The sequence below is a fragment of the Myotis davidii genome, unplaced genomic scaffold, assembly GCF_000327345.1.
Source record: "Myotis davidii unplaced genomic scaffold, ASM32734v1 scaffold362, whole genome shotgun sequence".
Classification (NCBI taxonomy): domain Eukaryota; kingdom Metazoa; phylum Chordata; class Mammalia; order Chiroptera; family Vespertilionidae; genus Myotis; species Myotis davidii.
In genome coordinates, this window is record NW_006297152.1 from 4134136 (window position 1) to 4149027 (window position 14892).

General features: G+C 46.4%; 1 protein-coding gene across 2 annotated transcripts in view; it reads right to left on the bottom strand.

Annotated features, from left to right (window-relative positions):
- Nucleotides 1-14892, bottom strand: part of RGL1 (ral guanine nucleotide dissociation stimulator-like 1) — a 210674-nt gene that overhangs the window by 3011 nt on the left and 192771 nt on the right. For both annotated transcript variants that reach the window (XM_006772955.2, XM_006772956.2), the window contains 4 exons: nt 14056-14177; nt 12080-12169; nt 8498-8684; nt 4579-4833 (listed from right to left, as the gene is read on the bottom strand). In XM_006772955.2, coding sequence (XP_006773018.1) covers nt 4579-4833; nt 8498-8684; nt 12080-12169; nt 14056-14177 — 654 coding nt within the window. The remainder of the gene's footprint in view (nt 1-4578; nt 4834-8497; nt 8685-12079; nt 12170-14055; nt 14178-14892) is intronic.

Sequence of the window (14892 nt, forward strand, 5' to 3'; positions counted from 1 at the left end):
TTGTCCTTTCCAGGAGAAACGGCCCAGGGGAGTGAGAACAGGACCAAGAGGCAGAACTCCTGGGCTCTCAGCCTGGCTCCAGCGTTAGTAGACAAGGGATGATGGGCCATCTATTCTCAGTCACCTCCTCCCTGAGTCACAGTGTCCCCCCTATTAACAGAGAGAACGCATGCCTTGCTTATCTCCCTCACAATGGTTGAGGTTCCACCAAAATGATCCTTATCTGCTGAGCTGCTGCTACGGCACTGGTTACAACCTCTGGGCAGAAATGGCCTGTTCTGCACACCGACCATTTCAAAAAGCACAGTGGCCCTATGACCCAGCAATCCTACTCCCAGGTACCACCAAGAGAAATGAAAACATATGTCCACAAGAGGACACGTACACAAACGTTCATAGCAGATTTACTCGTAATAGCTAAAAACTAGAATCAACCTGAATCTCCTTCAACAGGACGTTAGGGAATGGATAAAGAAATGATCATATGTTCCCAAAAGAACACTAAGGCAACACGGGGGATGAATCTCTACATCACGTTGAGCCAAAGTAACCAGACTCAGCAGATTACATGCTGCAGGAGTCAACTAGCCTGTGGTGTTAGAAAACTAACTTCAATTAACCTTAACTTTAACCAGGTTAAGAGGGGATTGACAGGAAAGGGCACAAAGGAATTTCTGAAAGGATGAAAAAAGATTCTTTATCTAGACTTGGGGTGGTGGTCACACACATAGTCATAGACATGGACACTGACATGGACACAGACACAGACACAGTCAGAAATAGAGAATAGAATAGAGAGTTCTCACAATTCAAAGAACTGAACACAAGATCTGTGATTATAATTGTTTGTAAATCATATTCCAATAAAAGTCAGTTTCTAAATGTTTAAAAATAATAAATCTAGCACTTGTTTAAGTGTAAGTAAAGTTTCCCCCTACCACCAATTCTGACTGTCCCCTTTATCTCTGCCCATCAGGGTGCTCAGAAACGGCCTGTCTGCACACCGAGGGCTGACTCATGTACCATCCCTTGAGTGATTTCTTTAAATATGACAGAAATCAAATGGAAACACAAATTATTCTTACTTAAAAATAAAAGCTGTTCTCACCAGGAGGTAAGAGGAGAGACAACCACAAAAGCAAAACTAACAACGACGTCTAAAGTCCTCCAGAAAACGGTGTCACTGTGAGCCCAAGGACGGCAGGGCCCAGATGTCTCCCTCTAGTGAGGGCAGCAGCTGGCATCTGCGACTCAATAAACAACATGCCCTACAACGGGGTCCTTGTAGGTGACAGAGACCCTGCACAGTTGTCCGTTACCAAAACATCTGGCATCTCCATTTCCAAGGAGAAGTAAGTGAACACAGAAGCTTACAGGAGAAAAATATGCCGTTGGATGGTCTGAAGGAAATGCTCCCACAGCTAAGTCCCAGTGGAGGAGGAGCATGAAGCCCAAGGAGAGAGGACACCACATGAGGATGTCATGTTGGACAGAGACGGTTGTCACCTTGAAACCTACAGCCAAGCTACCGTTATCTTCTTCACCTTAATCTTCCCCAGGTGAGTCCGAAAGAAGATGGGATAGGCAAGGGCTTTCCTTGAGTGATTAATACTTTGTACCATAAAAACTACGGAGGGAAACGGAGGATCACAATTAGTATTAACAGCTCAGTCATGCAGCCGCATGCCGATGTACTGAACCAGCACCATCCAGTAGTTAAACATAATAAGTCACATTTGTAATTTTAAATATCTAGGAGCCCCATTTTAAAAAGTGGCTTAAAAGAAAAATTCACTTAAATAATATATTATTTAATCCAATACACTCAAAGTATTATTTTAGCATATAATCAATATAAAAATTGTTAATGAGATAGTTTACATTCTGTTTTTGTACTAAGTCTTCAAAATCTGGTGTCTAGCCTGACCAGTGTAGCTTAGCGGTTGAGCACTGACCTATGAACCAGGAGGTCACGGTTCAATTCCTGGTGAGGGCACATACCCAGGTTGCAGGTTCGATTCCCAGTAGGGGGCATGCAGGAGGCATCTGGTCAATGATTCTCTCTCATCATTGATGTTTCTGTCTCTCTCTCTCACTCCCTTCCTCTCTAAAATCAATAATATATATGTACATAAATATATATATGTATATTTTTAATCTGGTGTCCATTTTATACTATTCCCATTTCAAATGTTTAATTTCTACCCATAGCTAGTGGCTACTCCACTGAATGAAGCCATGTGCAATGATGCCTGGGTATCACCTCCATGCACCTGAAATAGGGACTTAAACAATTCCCTGTGCCCCTTCTCTGAGTTAGTTTTCTAACACCACAGGTTGTGTAGCCTGTTTGTGAAAGAACAGACTCCTGGAGGATGCAATCTGTGTCTGTTTCTTTGGCTCAAAATGATGTTTTAGAGATTCATTCACAGTGTTGTATGTATCACTTCTTAGTTCTTTTTAGTTCAGAGACACCCTAAATTTGCTGAGGGGAAACTTACTTCTCTGGTAGGCATGTGAATAAGCTGCTGAAAACACAATAACATGATGACCGGGGCTTCCTGGCAGTTCTCCTACCTTCCCAACAAGGCTCCTGGACCAGCCCTTCCCTTATTATTAAGAGTTCTGTCTCAGGCTACACTCTCTCTCCCATGACATATCCACCCAGCAGGGCTGCATGGCTCCCAGTATTTGACTCCAGTACCAACCCGTATCTCTGACCAACTACTAGACAGTGCCATCTGGATAGCCTACCAGTACCTCCAATTTCAATGCTCCCAAACCTCCTCCTCCAGTAGTTCATTCCTCACTTGACAGGACCACCAGTCACCAAGCTGCCTGGGGAGCCTGAGTCCTCCCTCTTCCCCATTCCCACAACAGTAACCAAAAGCTGAGAAATGAATGAATGGATGCTACAACTCTACCTCATAAAAATACTTTTAAAATTCAAATCGTCTCCAATCACATGACCATCATCCAAGCCCTCATCGTCTCCCACATGGAATATGATGGCAGCTTCCAAACTTGCTTCCCCACCTCGGTCCCGCCCCTGCACCCAGCATCAAGACTCTACAATCCCAGTTACTTTTTTAATGAATAAATCTGATTGTGACTTAAGAGCCTTCAATAAGACCCTATTGCCCTAACAGGTTTGGCTCAGTGGATAGAGCCTACGGACTAAAGGGTCCCAGGTACGATTCTAGTCAAGGGCATGTACCTTGGTTGCAGGCACATCTCCAGTGGGAGGTGTGCAGGAGGCAGCTGGTCAATGTTTCTCTCTCACTGATGTTTCTACCTCTCTGTCCCTCTCTCTTCCTCTCTGTAAAGAATCAATAAAATATATTTTTAAAAAAATAAGACCCTATTGCCTGTGGGACTATCACAAACTCCTTCGTGTGGGCCTGGGGCCTTTTATGATCTAATCTCATCTCTCTTAGAATGGTTAAAACATTTTGAATAATGTTTTACTATCTCCCATTTGATTGTAAGTTCCTCAAAGACAAAAATGTCTCATTCATCTCCATATCCTCAAATACTTGTCCAACGACTGGTACACAACCAAGTTCAATAAATACTGTTGATTCAATGAATGCCTTAGTAAAGCTTTTCTTTAGAATGTTAAAAGATAATTGGCTCCGTATCCCTTGTTATATTCAGAGCTGAGCTTGTGAGCACTCAAAATGGCCTCAGAGAAGACAAGTGATGGAGCTAAGATATAGGATGTATTAAGGGATTTCATAGCAAAGGAGACCTGCTTTTCCATCTACGATATTTCCTATAAACTAGAGTCTATTCTTGTGATAAACACACCAGACCTGACACACATACACACAAGGAGAGGCTCTGTGTTCCAAAAAGACTGCCATCATTCAAAGTGCTTTTGGGACTATGCTCAAAAATATACAGTCTATATGAGAGCCTCAAGAAGGTCAGTCTCATTTATCTTAAACAGTTTCTCGTGGACTCACTGTGTTTCCAGCTTGATCATCCACTTTACTAAGTTTAATTCCAAATAACTGAAAGAAAAATTCACCGCCATGGAGGACATTGCTAAGACTGCACAGCCACTCAATTAGCACCCAGACATGGAACCCCCAGGAAGACTCCCAAGAAGGTGTGCAGCAGCGGTCTCCCTGGCATCCAAGTAGACATTTCTGGAAAGGAAGGCACTGACCCGGGGAATAAACCTTAGCAAATTTTAAGATGTAAAAATCATCCTATACGCACTGTGAGAAAGTAGATATTTAGATACTAGAAGCCTGATACACAAAAGTCATGCAAGAGTAGGCCTTCCTTCCCCCGGCTGCCGGCACCAGCTTCCCTCTGGCACCCGGGACCCGGGCTTCCCTCTAGCCACTGGCAGACACCAGGGACCCGGGCTTCCCTCACAGCCCTAGCTTCGTCTGGAAGGATGTCCAGTCTAATTAGCATATTACCCTTTTATTATTATAGATATGCATCACTGGTGTCTGCCCAGGGAGGTCTAGGAACTGATCCTTTGGCACATACTCATTTTCTGTGAACATGTATGTGTATGCTACTGGCACATATTTTGGGGTGTGGGCCTGGGCACCTCACCATGATGCTCTTGTACATGTTGCCATTGTTGTCCTCTACGCTGATGCGGATTATGCAGGTGTCTTCGTTCTGCTGGTTGTAAACGGGAGGCAGCACAGTCGAGGTAATGGAGGTCACGGAGACGGAGCGCTTGTGGATCTTGGGGTTGTTGTTGCAGGTCGGAGGGGAGGAGAGGGGGTTGATTAAGGACGACATCCCTGAGGAATTTGTGTCCATGGAATGGATGGAGGAGCACGACGAGGACGACTCGGAGAGCTGGAAGAGTAAACACAGCCCAAAGTAAATGGAGCCTTAGAATCTTGGCCGACAGTGCGCTTCACAATTCTCAGAGCCCAGTTGTTGAGACTAGTACATTTCCGCTCTTTCCTCCACACAGCCCACAGCACACGTGTGTCTTGTCTCTGCTGTGAGCACCTCCTGGGCAGATGCCTGTCAGTGACTCAGTACTTGACCTGATCGCTCTGCATCTGTGTGAGGCCAGGGGGCGCTCTCATTCCCCCTTAGCAGCTGCTCTTAAGGACGTTAACCAGCAGGTGGCAGCAGATACCAGAAGCTGGAGGCAATAGGGGCTCCCACAGGAAGTCGGAAAACCTGACAGGGCAGAGAAAAGGTTTTTACACACTTCCATCCTGACTCCACTTCGCCATCAGATTGCGTAGCAGGAGAGAAATGTTCATATTTTTAGAAGATTCTAAGAGGAGGAGTACATTTTACTGCCCTACATGAACTATTAGTCCTAAAAAGGCCTCTGGAGGTCACCAGGCCCGTTCCTTTTCTACTGCTGAGGAGCCTGACGCCAGAGAGAAAACTGGTGATAGTACCACCTGGACACGTTCCCAAGTTCCCTGGCACCTGTGGTCAGGTTAGGCTCACAGAGCCACGGCGTAGCCATCGCATAGCCAGGGCCCAGTCTGCAGCTGGTGATGGCGCAGTGACTGAACATAGTACCCATCGCCTCGGTGACAGTTATCATGTGAGGCTGGAATGAGCTTGCACATGTCTTGTGAACAAAACGCACTGTAGTGATGAGTCAGAGATCATGGGACTTACCCGAGGGCACACAGCCCGTGAGCGGCTCACCACTTTCCACATTTGCTTCTAGAACCAACTATACACATTTCCATGTTGCATATCAAGAATAATTAAGGAGTGAGGTGCTATGTTCATGAGCTTTTCTGATTAATGACACCATTTTCCTGTGTGCAATACCAATTACCAAAAAAATAGGATGCCCCAAATTCACAAGGTGGTGTTCCAAAAAGTCATTACTTTGAATCATTTTAAATATCAACTTGTATTGTACAAAACTACAAGTAATCTCTCAGAATGAGTTAAGCCAATCAATCCTATCAAATAACCTGGAAGTCCTGTAAAAACTAAGTGACATTAATTTATTTCATACCTGTCTACCTTTCCATGGAAACAAAGCTCCAGGAACTTAGTTTTCTGATTACCTGGTTTCCAAGTAAAATGGAGTCTACTCCATTGTATTTCCCATGGACTTCCTCCTATGGCATAAACATACGTTAAATTCTGCATGGTCAGTTTAATTAGAGCCCAGCAAGCTGATGTTTCAGCTCTGAAATGCAGGTATCTAACTGTGGCTCCATCATAATATGGTTCAGTTACATTTTTTCCTTATGCTCCCTAGTGAATGAACCAGGGGCTCGGTGTGAGGGTTGGCGGATGGTGGGTAGTCAATAGGCTCATCCTGCCTGCAGGTGTACCTCACCGGAGCCGAGAGAGCCCATTTTCCAGTTACTGGTTCAGTTTCATCACCTTCTTTTTCCTTCAGATAAATCTCCTGTCCTTTGTTAGATTTTCCATGATCTCAATGACATTTACAATTCAGGTGAAGCCTGGGAGGCAAAGCTGGGTGACAGCAGCTATAAACAGACCTCCTGAGGAGCCCCCTCTTCTTACTGAGGATTTACTCTGAGGGGCAAGTGTGAGAATAAATGTTTGGAAACTGTGATCAAGGAAGTGAAGACGGGAGGGGATTACATTTCACTAAAACGCCAGTGGGGAAGGCAGAGTGCCAGCGTGGAGGCTGCAGCATCGCGGAGCAGGAGGGGCTGTGGAGGTCACTGGGGCAGCTCCGAATTGAGCAGGACAACGGAGGCCTTTCCCGTTAGCTTCCAGGGATGCTGAAGCCTAGCAACTACTTGCATCCAATTCAATGACTCATTTTTAAACCTACAGAAATTCATGACCCGAGCCAGGTTCATCCAAAGAATAAAAATGTCTGACTCGTGCAAGAAATTGAAGCACCGGGGTGATCAGGGAGACTAAAAGGAATGAAGCAGGGGCGAGCAAAGGACACACGGGGCTTCGGTGGCGTTTGAGAAGGGATGACCTGGACCTACGCGCATGTCCATAGCAGCAACAGGTGCAAATGAGGTTCCGTCTCCCTCCTGACCGGGCAGAAATCCCACAAAGACGTGGGCGATACCTCAGTTGTCACTTCTGCACAATGTCCATCATGTGAAAAGGGGCCTACAAACCATAAAGGCCTGTCCGAAGGTGAATGAGACTTCACTCCAGACGGACAGACACAATGCTGCAGGTCAAGGTCATGGAGATGGATCACACCCCTGGCTTAGGAAAAGTGCCTGAGAGATAGCTGCAGGTGTTTGGAGAGACTTTCCTCACAATTTGGACAATGTTCTCTGGATTCCAAAACAGAGAGGTGAGAAACCAGCTGGGGCAGCACCGAGTCATCTCGGTGACGGGCCCAGAGCATGGTGTCCCCTTGCACTGGCCACTTTGTGACAAGGGCACCTGAGGGTCCCGGGTCACTGCTGCTGCTTGGAACACGATGTGGAAGAGCACACAGACCCCTTTGCACACAAAATGAAGGACTGTTAGTGACCCCCCACCTCGCTGGCCTAAGCATAACCCAAGGGCCAGAAGTCACTTACATAGCCAGAGTTCCTGGCCCTAAACCTACCAAAATGGTGCAAATTCTAGTCACATCGAAGTGGATGCCTTTCTTTCTAGCTCAATGACCAACAACTGAAGCAGATCTGTGTAAGATTACGATGGATCGTTGGTTTTCATTTATTTATGCAACATGGAAATGAAATCCTCTCTGGGAATTTTTTATCACCTCTCATCACCTTCCTTTTGTGGGGAGCATGGTAGACGGTATCACTGTTACCAATTCCTTACCCTGCTCTGCATCCATGCCCTTTGCTCTGTGACTCCTCAGTTCCTCCCACTAGAAGTGGAATATAGTTCCCTGCCTCGTTTACTTACGTGGGATTTGGCCACATGATTTGCTCTGGCCAATAAAAAGGTAGATATGATCCAGGTGAAGGCTCACTGTGTACTTACGGGGCTGGGACTGCCCGCTTATCCATCTGTCTTAGGCCATTACTCCAAAAAGAATGGAAGGCGGACAGAGCAGACCTGGACCAAACCCATGGCCTAGGGCCAAGCCCAACCCCCGGCAGCCAGCCTGCTGTGCATGACAGAGAATAAACGGCTGTTGTTCTAAGCACCGGGTTGTGAAGTGCTTTGCTATTTGACATTATTGTGGTAACAGGCTGGCTGAGACCAGGTATGACATCAAGAAGCTGACAGACCTCTGTCTCTGGACTTTTTGCTCCTTCTAGAAAATCCTACATCTCCTCAATAAAGTGCAGCCCGGGTTACAGGCTACAATCCTTCGGCTGCCTCTGGGTGTGGGTACGGGACAATATTTCAAAGGCTAGAGACATACACTGACCAGCTCCTTGCTTTTGGACCTGTGTCTGTAAGGAACGAGTCCCCAGCTACAACTCCAGTTTTGACACCTATTAAAAACGTGACTTTCCAAATACTGTGGAGTGATAAACCTGAAAACAGACATTCCCCATGTGGCAAACACTAGGGCGGGTGCCGGAGTTAGGAATTGGGGGGCGGGATTACGCTGTACCTTTTTTTGCGGCTCATCCGGTGTGTCCAAGGGAGTGATGGAGCCCTCCTCGGCCTCGGAGTGGTTGGACTCACAGGAGGACACACTCACGGAGTCCATGCTTTCGCCAGAGCTCCCGCTGGCCGTGGACTTGGGCTGCTCTTTGCTGGGAGTGCTACTGGTGATAATGTCCGACCCCAGAAACAATCTGCAGAAAACACAATGCCAGGCGTTTGGCTCTTACGAAGCTGGAATCCGTGATCGAGCAAATATTTTTGTGTTAAAGCCTTGATGGTTTCTCCATCTTGTGTGCTCTGTCCTTATTATGTTAGGAAAACATTTGCTACAAGGTTTCTAACAGATCATAGTAAATATCTTCTTCCAGTAGATTATTTCCAACCTCAAAGAACACACAGATTGCTTAGCTGGACCCAGGGCCATGTTAATCTGAGGTCTTTCTAGGTCAAGGGCTCTTCATTGTGTGTGTGTTTTTTTTTTAACAGAATCAAAATCCCATCATAAGACAAACTCTGTGTGGGTGGAAAAGACTGGCCCTGAGTAGACAAAAAACCAAGGAGGCAGATTCTGTTTCCTACAAGTTGACGAACTGTAATATCTAAATCCCTTCACTATAAAACAACTCGATAAGAAACATTAAAAACCCTTTTTAAAGTTAGGCATGCGAGATAGTAGGGAAAAATCCCTCAAGGCCAGAGAGGAAGGGAATTGAAGCCAGAGCACGTGAGCTGGTCTTGCGGCTGCTCTGGGTGAGGAGTGGGAGGTGCCAGCCTCGGTAAACGAGGGGCACGCGTTTAGCACACACACAGCCCCAGAGGTGAGGCAGGGAGTGGGAACTGAGACCCTTCCACACAGACAGGACCCTCAAAGGGCTGCATCCTCAGGAAAAGATGGGCTAGAACATCTTCCTGTTGGCGCAGGAGGACAGCGGGGCAGCTTCTGTCTCTGCCTGAGCTTGGGTGAAAGAAAAGTGTCTGGCCGAAACCGGTTTGGCTCAGTGGATGGAGCGTTGGCCTGCGGACTGAAAGGTCCCAGGTTCAATTCCGGTCAAGGGCATGTACCTTGGTTGCGGGCATATCCCCAGTAGGAGATGTGCAGGAGGCAGCTGATCGATGTTTCTCTCTCATCGATGTTTCTGACTATCTATCTCTCTCCCTTCCTCTCTGAAATCAAGAAAAAGAAAAAGAAAAGAAAAACGTTTCTCCAGAAATCATATGTGATCTTAGAGTTGCTACCTAAGCACTCTAGGAACTCTCCAGACAGTAATACTCCTGAAGAAACTAGAATTTTAAATATATACATACATGTACATATTTCTGGAGAAATAAACCTTCAACCCAAGCTGCAGAGAATTCTCTGATAAAAATGAGCTCACAAGACAAAATTATAAAATAGATACAAGAAAGCATCCTACCAAAGGTTCTTCCAGCTGTGCAACTTGATGAGAACATTCCATTTGTAAAGGTTTATTCTACCTCAATACCTGGCATCTCCGGCCTTCAAACAAGGTACCCCTCCCCCCAAGGCTCCAAAAGACTCTCCAACCTCTTTGAATGAGTGAACCATTAAATGTAGGGACAGCAAAAAGGACATTTTCCACCTTTGTATAAGTGCTAAGGTCATAAAATCTTTTGAAAACACATGCAAACACCCTAATATGTATAAGAAATAAGTTGGGAGCATGTGACCTCTTTTATTCATAATAAACATGCAAAGTCAAAGACAATTACCAAGGATTACACCCGAGCATCTTGGCAAGATCCCACCAGTGAGAGGGCTGTAGAGAGCTCCCCCCACAGGGCTCTGGCCCGACAGTCCTGCCTCCCCTGGACTTCACACGGGTCCGCACAGAGATTCTTGCCAGTGTTTTGCAGAGATAGGACCCGGGGACGCTAGCACACCCGGCACAGTAAGAACGCACACTTGGGCTGGAAGGAATGTGAGAGAAGCAGGTATAGAAAGTGAGTATGCAGTGGCAGCTACCGAGGACAGGGAAGACAGCAAGTGGGCAAAGGATGCAGCGCTTAGGATGATCTACCTGTGCTGAAAGCCCCAATTCCTTGTGCAGCAGAGGGGACCAAGAGGCCCTGCATTCCTCACCTCACCTACCAAGGAGCCTGATTCCTTGTGCAGGTGTCCATCTTACCAGCTGACAAGGCCTGGTCAGGCCTTTGCGTTATCTCGGAAGAGAACTCATTCTCCCCCATGGCTGCAGCCATGAAAACAGCGAGAGACTGGAAAATTCCAAGAGGTGAATCTAAACGCTCAAAAATCTAGCATTTAGGAGGGCTAGGGTAGACATCCAACCAGGAGAGAGGTTTGGCAAGACAACAGGATTACCTTAAAAATGCTTTCTATAAAATCACATGTCCCAACCTAATCCTCAAAAGCCTCTTATCACCTGGTATCAGGTAGAAAGAAGCCTGGGCGGCTTCTGATAGCCGGAGATCACGCCATCCACGCCCCATCAGGGCCTGCATATGTCACACTGGGAAGAAGACAATAACAAGTCCATGCGCCGTCCCTACCAATGTGACTCACAGAGGCCAGTGGAGAGACTGCCAGGAAGTACCAAAAACTCGCGAACAGAAATTTACACGGTTAAGTCACTGGGAGAGCTGGGATGTGTCAGGTCACTCCGCCACGAAAACACTGTCCAATGTTACAAATGCTGTTCTGGCTTGGCCCTGGCCGAAGCAGATGTGTCACTCAAAAGATCAGACACAGGTACGTCCTCACAAGAGAGGGAGGTCTGGGTGTCTGGCGCAGAGGAGTAGAGCGAGCGGGAGAGATGAGGACAGAGGTGTGGGACAGCTGGGCGGGCTGGGGAGATGCTGCAGACCCTCAAGAGTCCCGAGGGCTGTCAGACTCCGGATTTTACTGAAAAGGAGACGGGTAGGAAGTGAGTCACGGAGGGCCTCTCCTGTGCCTGGCTCTGAGCTGCGCATGCCACCCTGAGTATGATGGACAGGCTCCTGCTTCAGGTGGCTCACATTCCCCTGGAAGGAACATCCAGTGCAACGTTAGAGAGGGTGCTCTCTCAGGAGGTAACACGTTTGCCAATATTAACGCAGAGAAAGAGCACGCCGGGCCGAAGGAACAGCTACTGCCAAGCCCGGTGAGGCGGAAGGGGGCTGGAAGACGGTGAGCTCCGTGGAGCATCGGATTAGAGGAAGGTGGTCAAGAAGGTTGGGGAAAGATCGTGCAGGACCTAGTGAACTAGGATAAGGAGTTCAAGTGCTACCTTAAAAGAAAACCCTGGAGGTTTTAAGCAAGGAAATGATAGAACCTGGTGTACACTTTAAGGGACTCCAGACTCTGGATTGCTGGGGCCAGGTGGGGCAGAAGCTGGGAAAGGTGTTGCTGGTGTTCCAGGTAGGAGATGAGGGTGGTTCGTACCAGGCAGAACAGAGAAGAATGAATGGATTTAGAAAATGTACACAGTGAGTTCATGACAGAAGTCAGCTATTTAACAAGTCAGTGAACGGTCCCTCACTTTTGCCCTGGCTCAGGGCGTCTGTGTTGAATACCCTTCCTCTCCCCTCTTCTGACGGGAGGGCCTCCCGGACCCTGCGTGACACTCACAGGCTGAGCCTCTTCACCATGCGCTTCCGAGGCTTGGGCGAGGTGGCGCTGGCGTCCGGAGCTGCTTCCACCTCACAGGACAGGGCGTAGCTGGGGAAGAGAAGGGAGCGCGAGGTCAGGGCTTAGCAATTAAAGAGGTTGGAATTCACGTGGTTTGCTGGTTTTATTTTCGCAGAAGGTTCTGATTACTCAACATAAAGATATGTACCATGTTGTTCCATCACACGTGTCAGAGGGCACTGACTCAATGACCAGATCTTACAAATTTACACATGTGCCTCCTCCCGACATCCCCCGTTGGCATATAGTCTGAGGCCGGCCAGTTCCACGTGCCTCAAATACGTGGATGTGTGCTTTGTAGCAGCATCAAAGGCTGACTCCATTCTGTTTCCTGATCATTCTCCTCCCACTGCTAAGTCCAGGGAAGAACCATCTCTCTCTGTCTTCCTCCTATTACTGTGTGTGTGTGTGTGTGTGTGTGTGTGTACTTTCTGTAAAGGACCAGGCTTTGCAGGCTGCCTGGTCTCTCTGGCAACTACTCAACTCTGCCTTTAAAGCATGAAAGCAACCATAAATATGATGTGAATGATTGGGCTGAGTTCCAATGAAACTTCATTTATGGATAAAATCTGAATTTCAAATAACTGCCCATGTCACATCCTTTGTCTCTCCTCCCCCCCGCACCCCAACCATTTAAAAACGTAAAAGCATGCAGTGGGCTGTGGGGACTGCAGACTCTAATCCTCTGGGCTACACGGTAAAGACGACTCCACTGAGGGGCCAACATTCAAGACACTGGAGTTAACGTACATTTCCATGCTCCCCAACCACAACTCCGAAACCCGTCCCTTGTGTCCCAGCCACACCAGAATTTTCACTGTCCCTCCAAACACCAAGCATGGCAGGCCACCGAGCCTTCACTCATATTCTTCTCTGCTGGAATGTTCTTCTCTAGATCTCCAGGTGCAACCCGCTCTCCTTCCCAGACCCGCACACATGGTAACACTTCATGGCCATCTTCCCTGTTCCCCCCACCCCTGGCCAAATGAACTGCTGCTGCCTGGAGATCCTGCAGCATTTTATTTCAATTCTTCATGAGCCGCCTCCGCTCCCTGACTGAAAGCTGGTACCAATTAACAACAGTGACACACATGGTGAAGATCGGTGGTGGTGGTGGTGATGTAAGCACTTTAGCAATGTTTTCCCCAAATATGATTTCATTTAATCCTCACAAACAAACATCTTATAGAACAGGGGTGGGCAAACTTTTTGATTCGAGGGCCACAATGGGTTCTTAAACTGGACTGGAGGGCCGGAACAAAAGCATGGATGGAGTGTTTGTGTGAACTAATATAAATTCAAAGTAAACTTCATTACATAAAAGGATAAGGTCTTTTTTTTTTTTTAGTTTTATTCATTTCAAACGGGCTGGATCCGGCCCGCGGGCCGTAGTTTGCCCACGGCTGTTATAGAAGAGCATCCTGATTATCAGGAAGAATGAGTGACTTGTTCAAGGTTACAGAGATAATCAATGGTAGAGCAAGAATCTGAAAGCGCATCTTCCGATGTCATCAATCCAGCTTTTCCTGCTACATCAGTATCCTTTGAAAGCCGAGCGTCTAGAGCAGTGATGGCGAACCTATGACACACGTGTCAGAGGTGACATGCCAACTCATTTTTTGGTTGATTTTTCTGTGTTAAATGGCATTTAAATATGTAAAATAAATATCAAAAATATAAGTCTTTGTTTTACTATGGTTGCAAATATCAAAAAATTTCTATATGTGACACGGCACCAGAGTTAAGTGAGGGTTTTTCAAAATGCTGACACGCCGAGCTCAAAAGGTTCGCCATCACTGGTCTAGAGCAGCTGCTCACCAAACAGCTGTTAAGTAAATAGCCACGTGAGGAACTGAGTGTGGTATTCCCCTCACCAGCACCACAGCTCCACCTTGGTGGGCAGTAGGTCTGCCTACCTCTCTTCCTCTGTCAGGAGCCGCTGCCTCTGGAACCACTGGATGAACTTCTGGTCTGGGGTCATGCAGTAGCTGTTGCAGGCAGACTGAAGGAGCTTTATTTGGGCAATCACTTCAAATTCCTAAAGCAGACAGAACATCAAAAAGAAAGTGAGGAATAAGGCCAACCAAATACACATCTTTTCAACGTGAAAAAAAAAAATGCCACATTAGGATAAATGATGGAGATTCTAGGGGAACCCCAAAGCACTGCCTTCCTTCGAAATAAAATAGCTGAATAACACTTAGAAATTCTAACTTAGAATCTCTGAAGGTCTTGTCTGCTCTAGTTGTCAATCCTCTGTTCCCCTTAACAAAGCAATCTGTGTGAATAAAACACACCATCAAAGCAACCCAAACTAGTTACTACCTAAAGTCATAGTGACTTCCTTTTGTTCGTTTCTATTTTAATTATAAGGATAAAAAAGTTATTTTTATGTTGAATACTTTAAAAGATAAACAAAAACATTTGGAAGCTCCCAAGTGTCCCACCCCCATCTTCTTCAACTCTTACCCCTCAACAAATAAGTTGTGGTATGTTCAAATATCTAAACAGTTTGGTGCCTCCAAACTAGAATGTTTAGATTTCCTCAATCCTTGGGTTTTTACTACTCCAGTAAATCATTTAACCAAGTCTTTTAAAGCTCACAAGAGAAGCAAGTATATAATTATGTCCAAAATTATTTATACTTCCTTAGATGCATCAATAAGGACTTTTATTTTTAAGTCAGCAATAAATATAAGCTTTAGCCTTAGGTTTTATACTCAGACTTCCCAAGAGTTCCACATGCTAGTCTT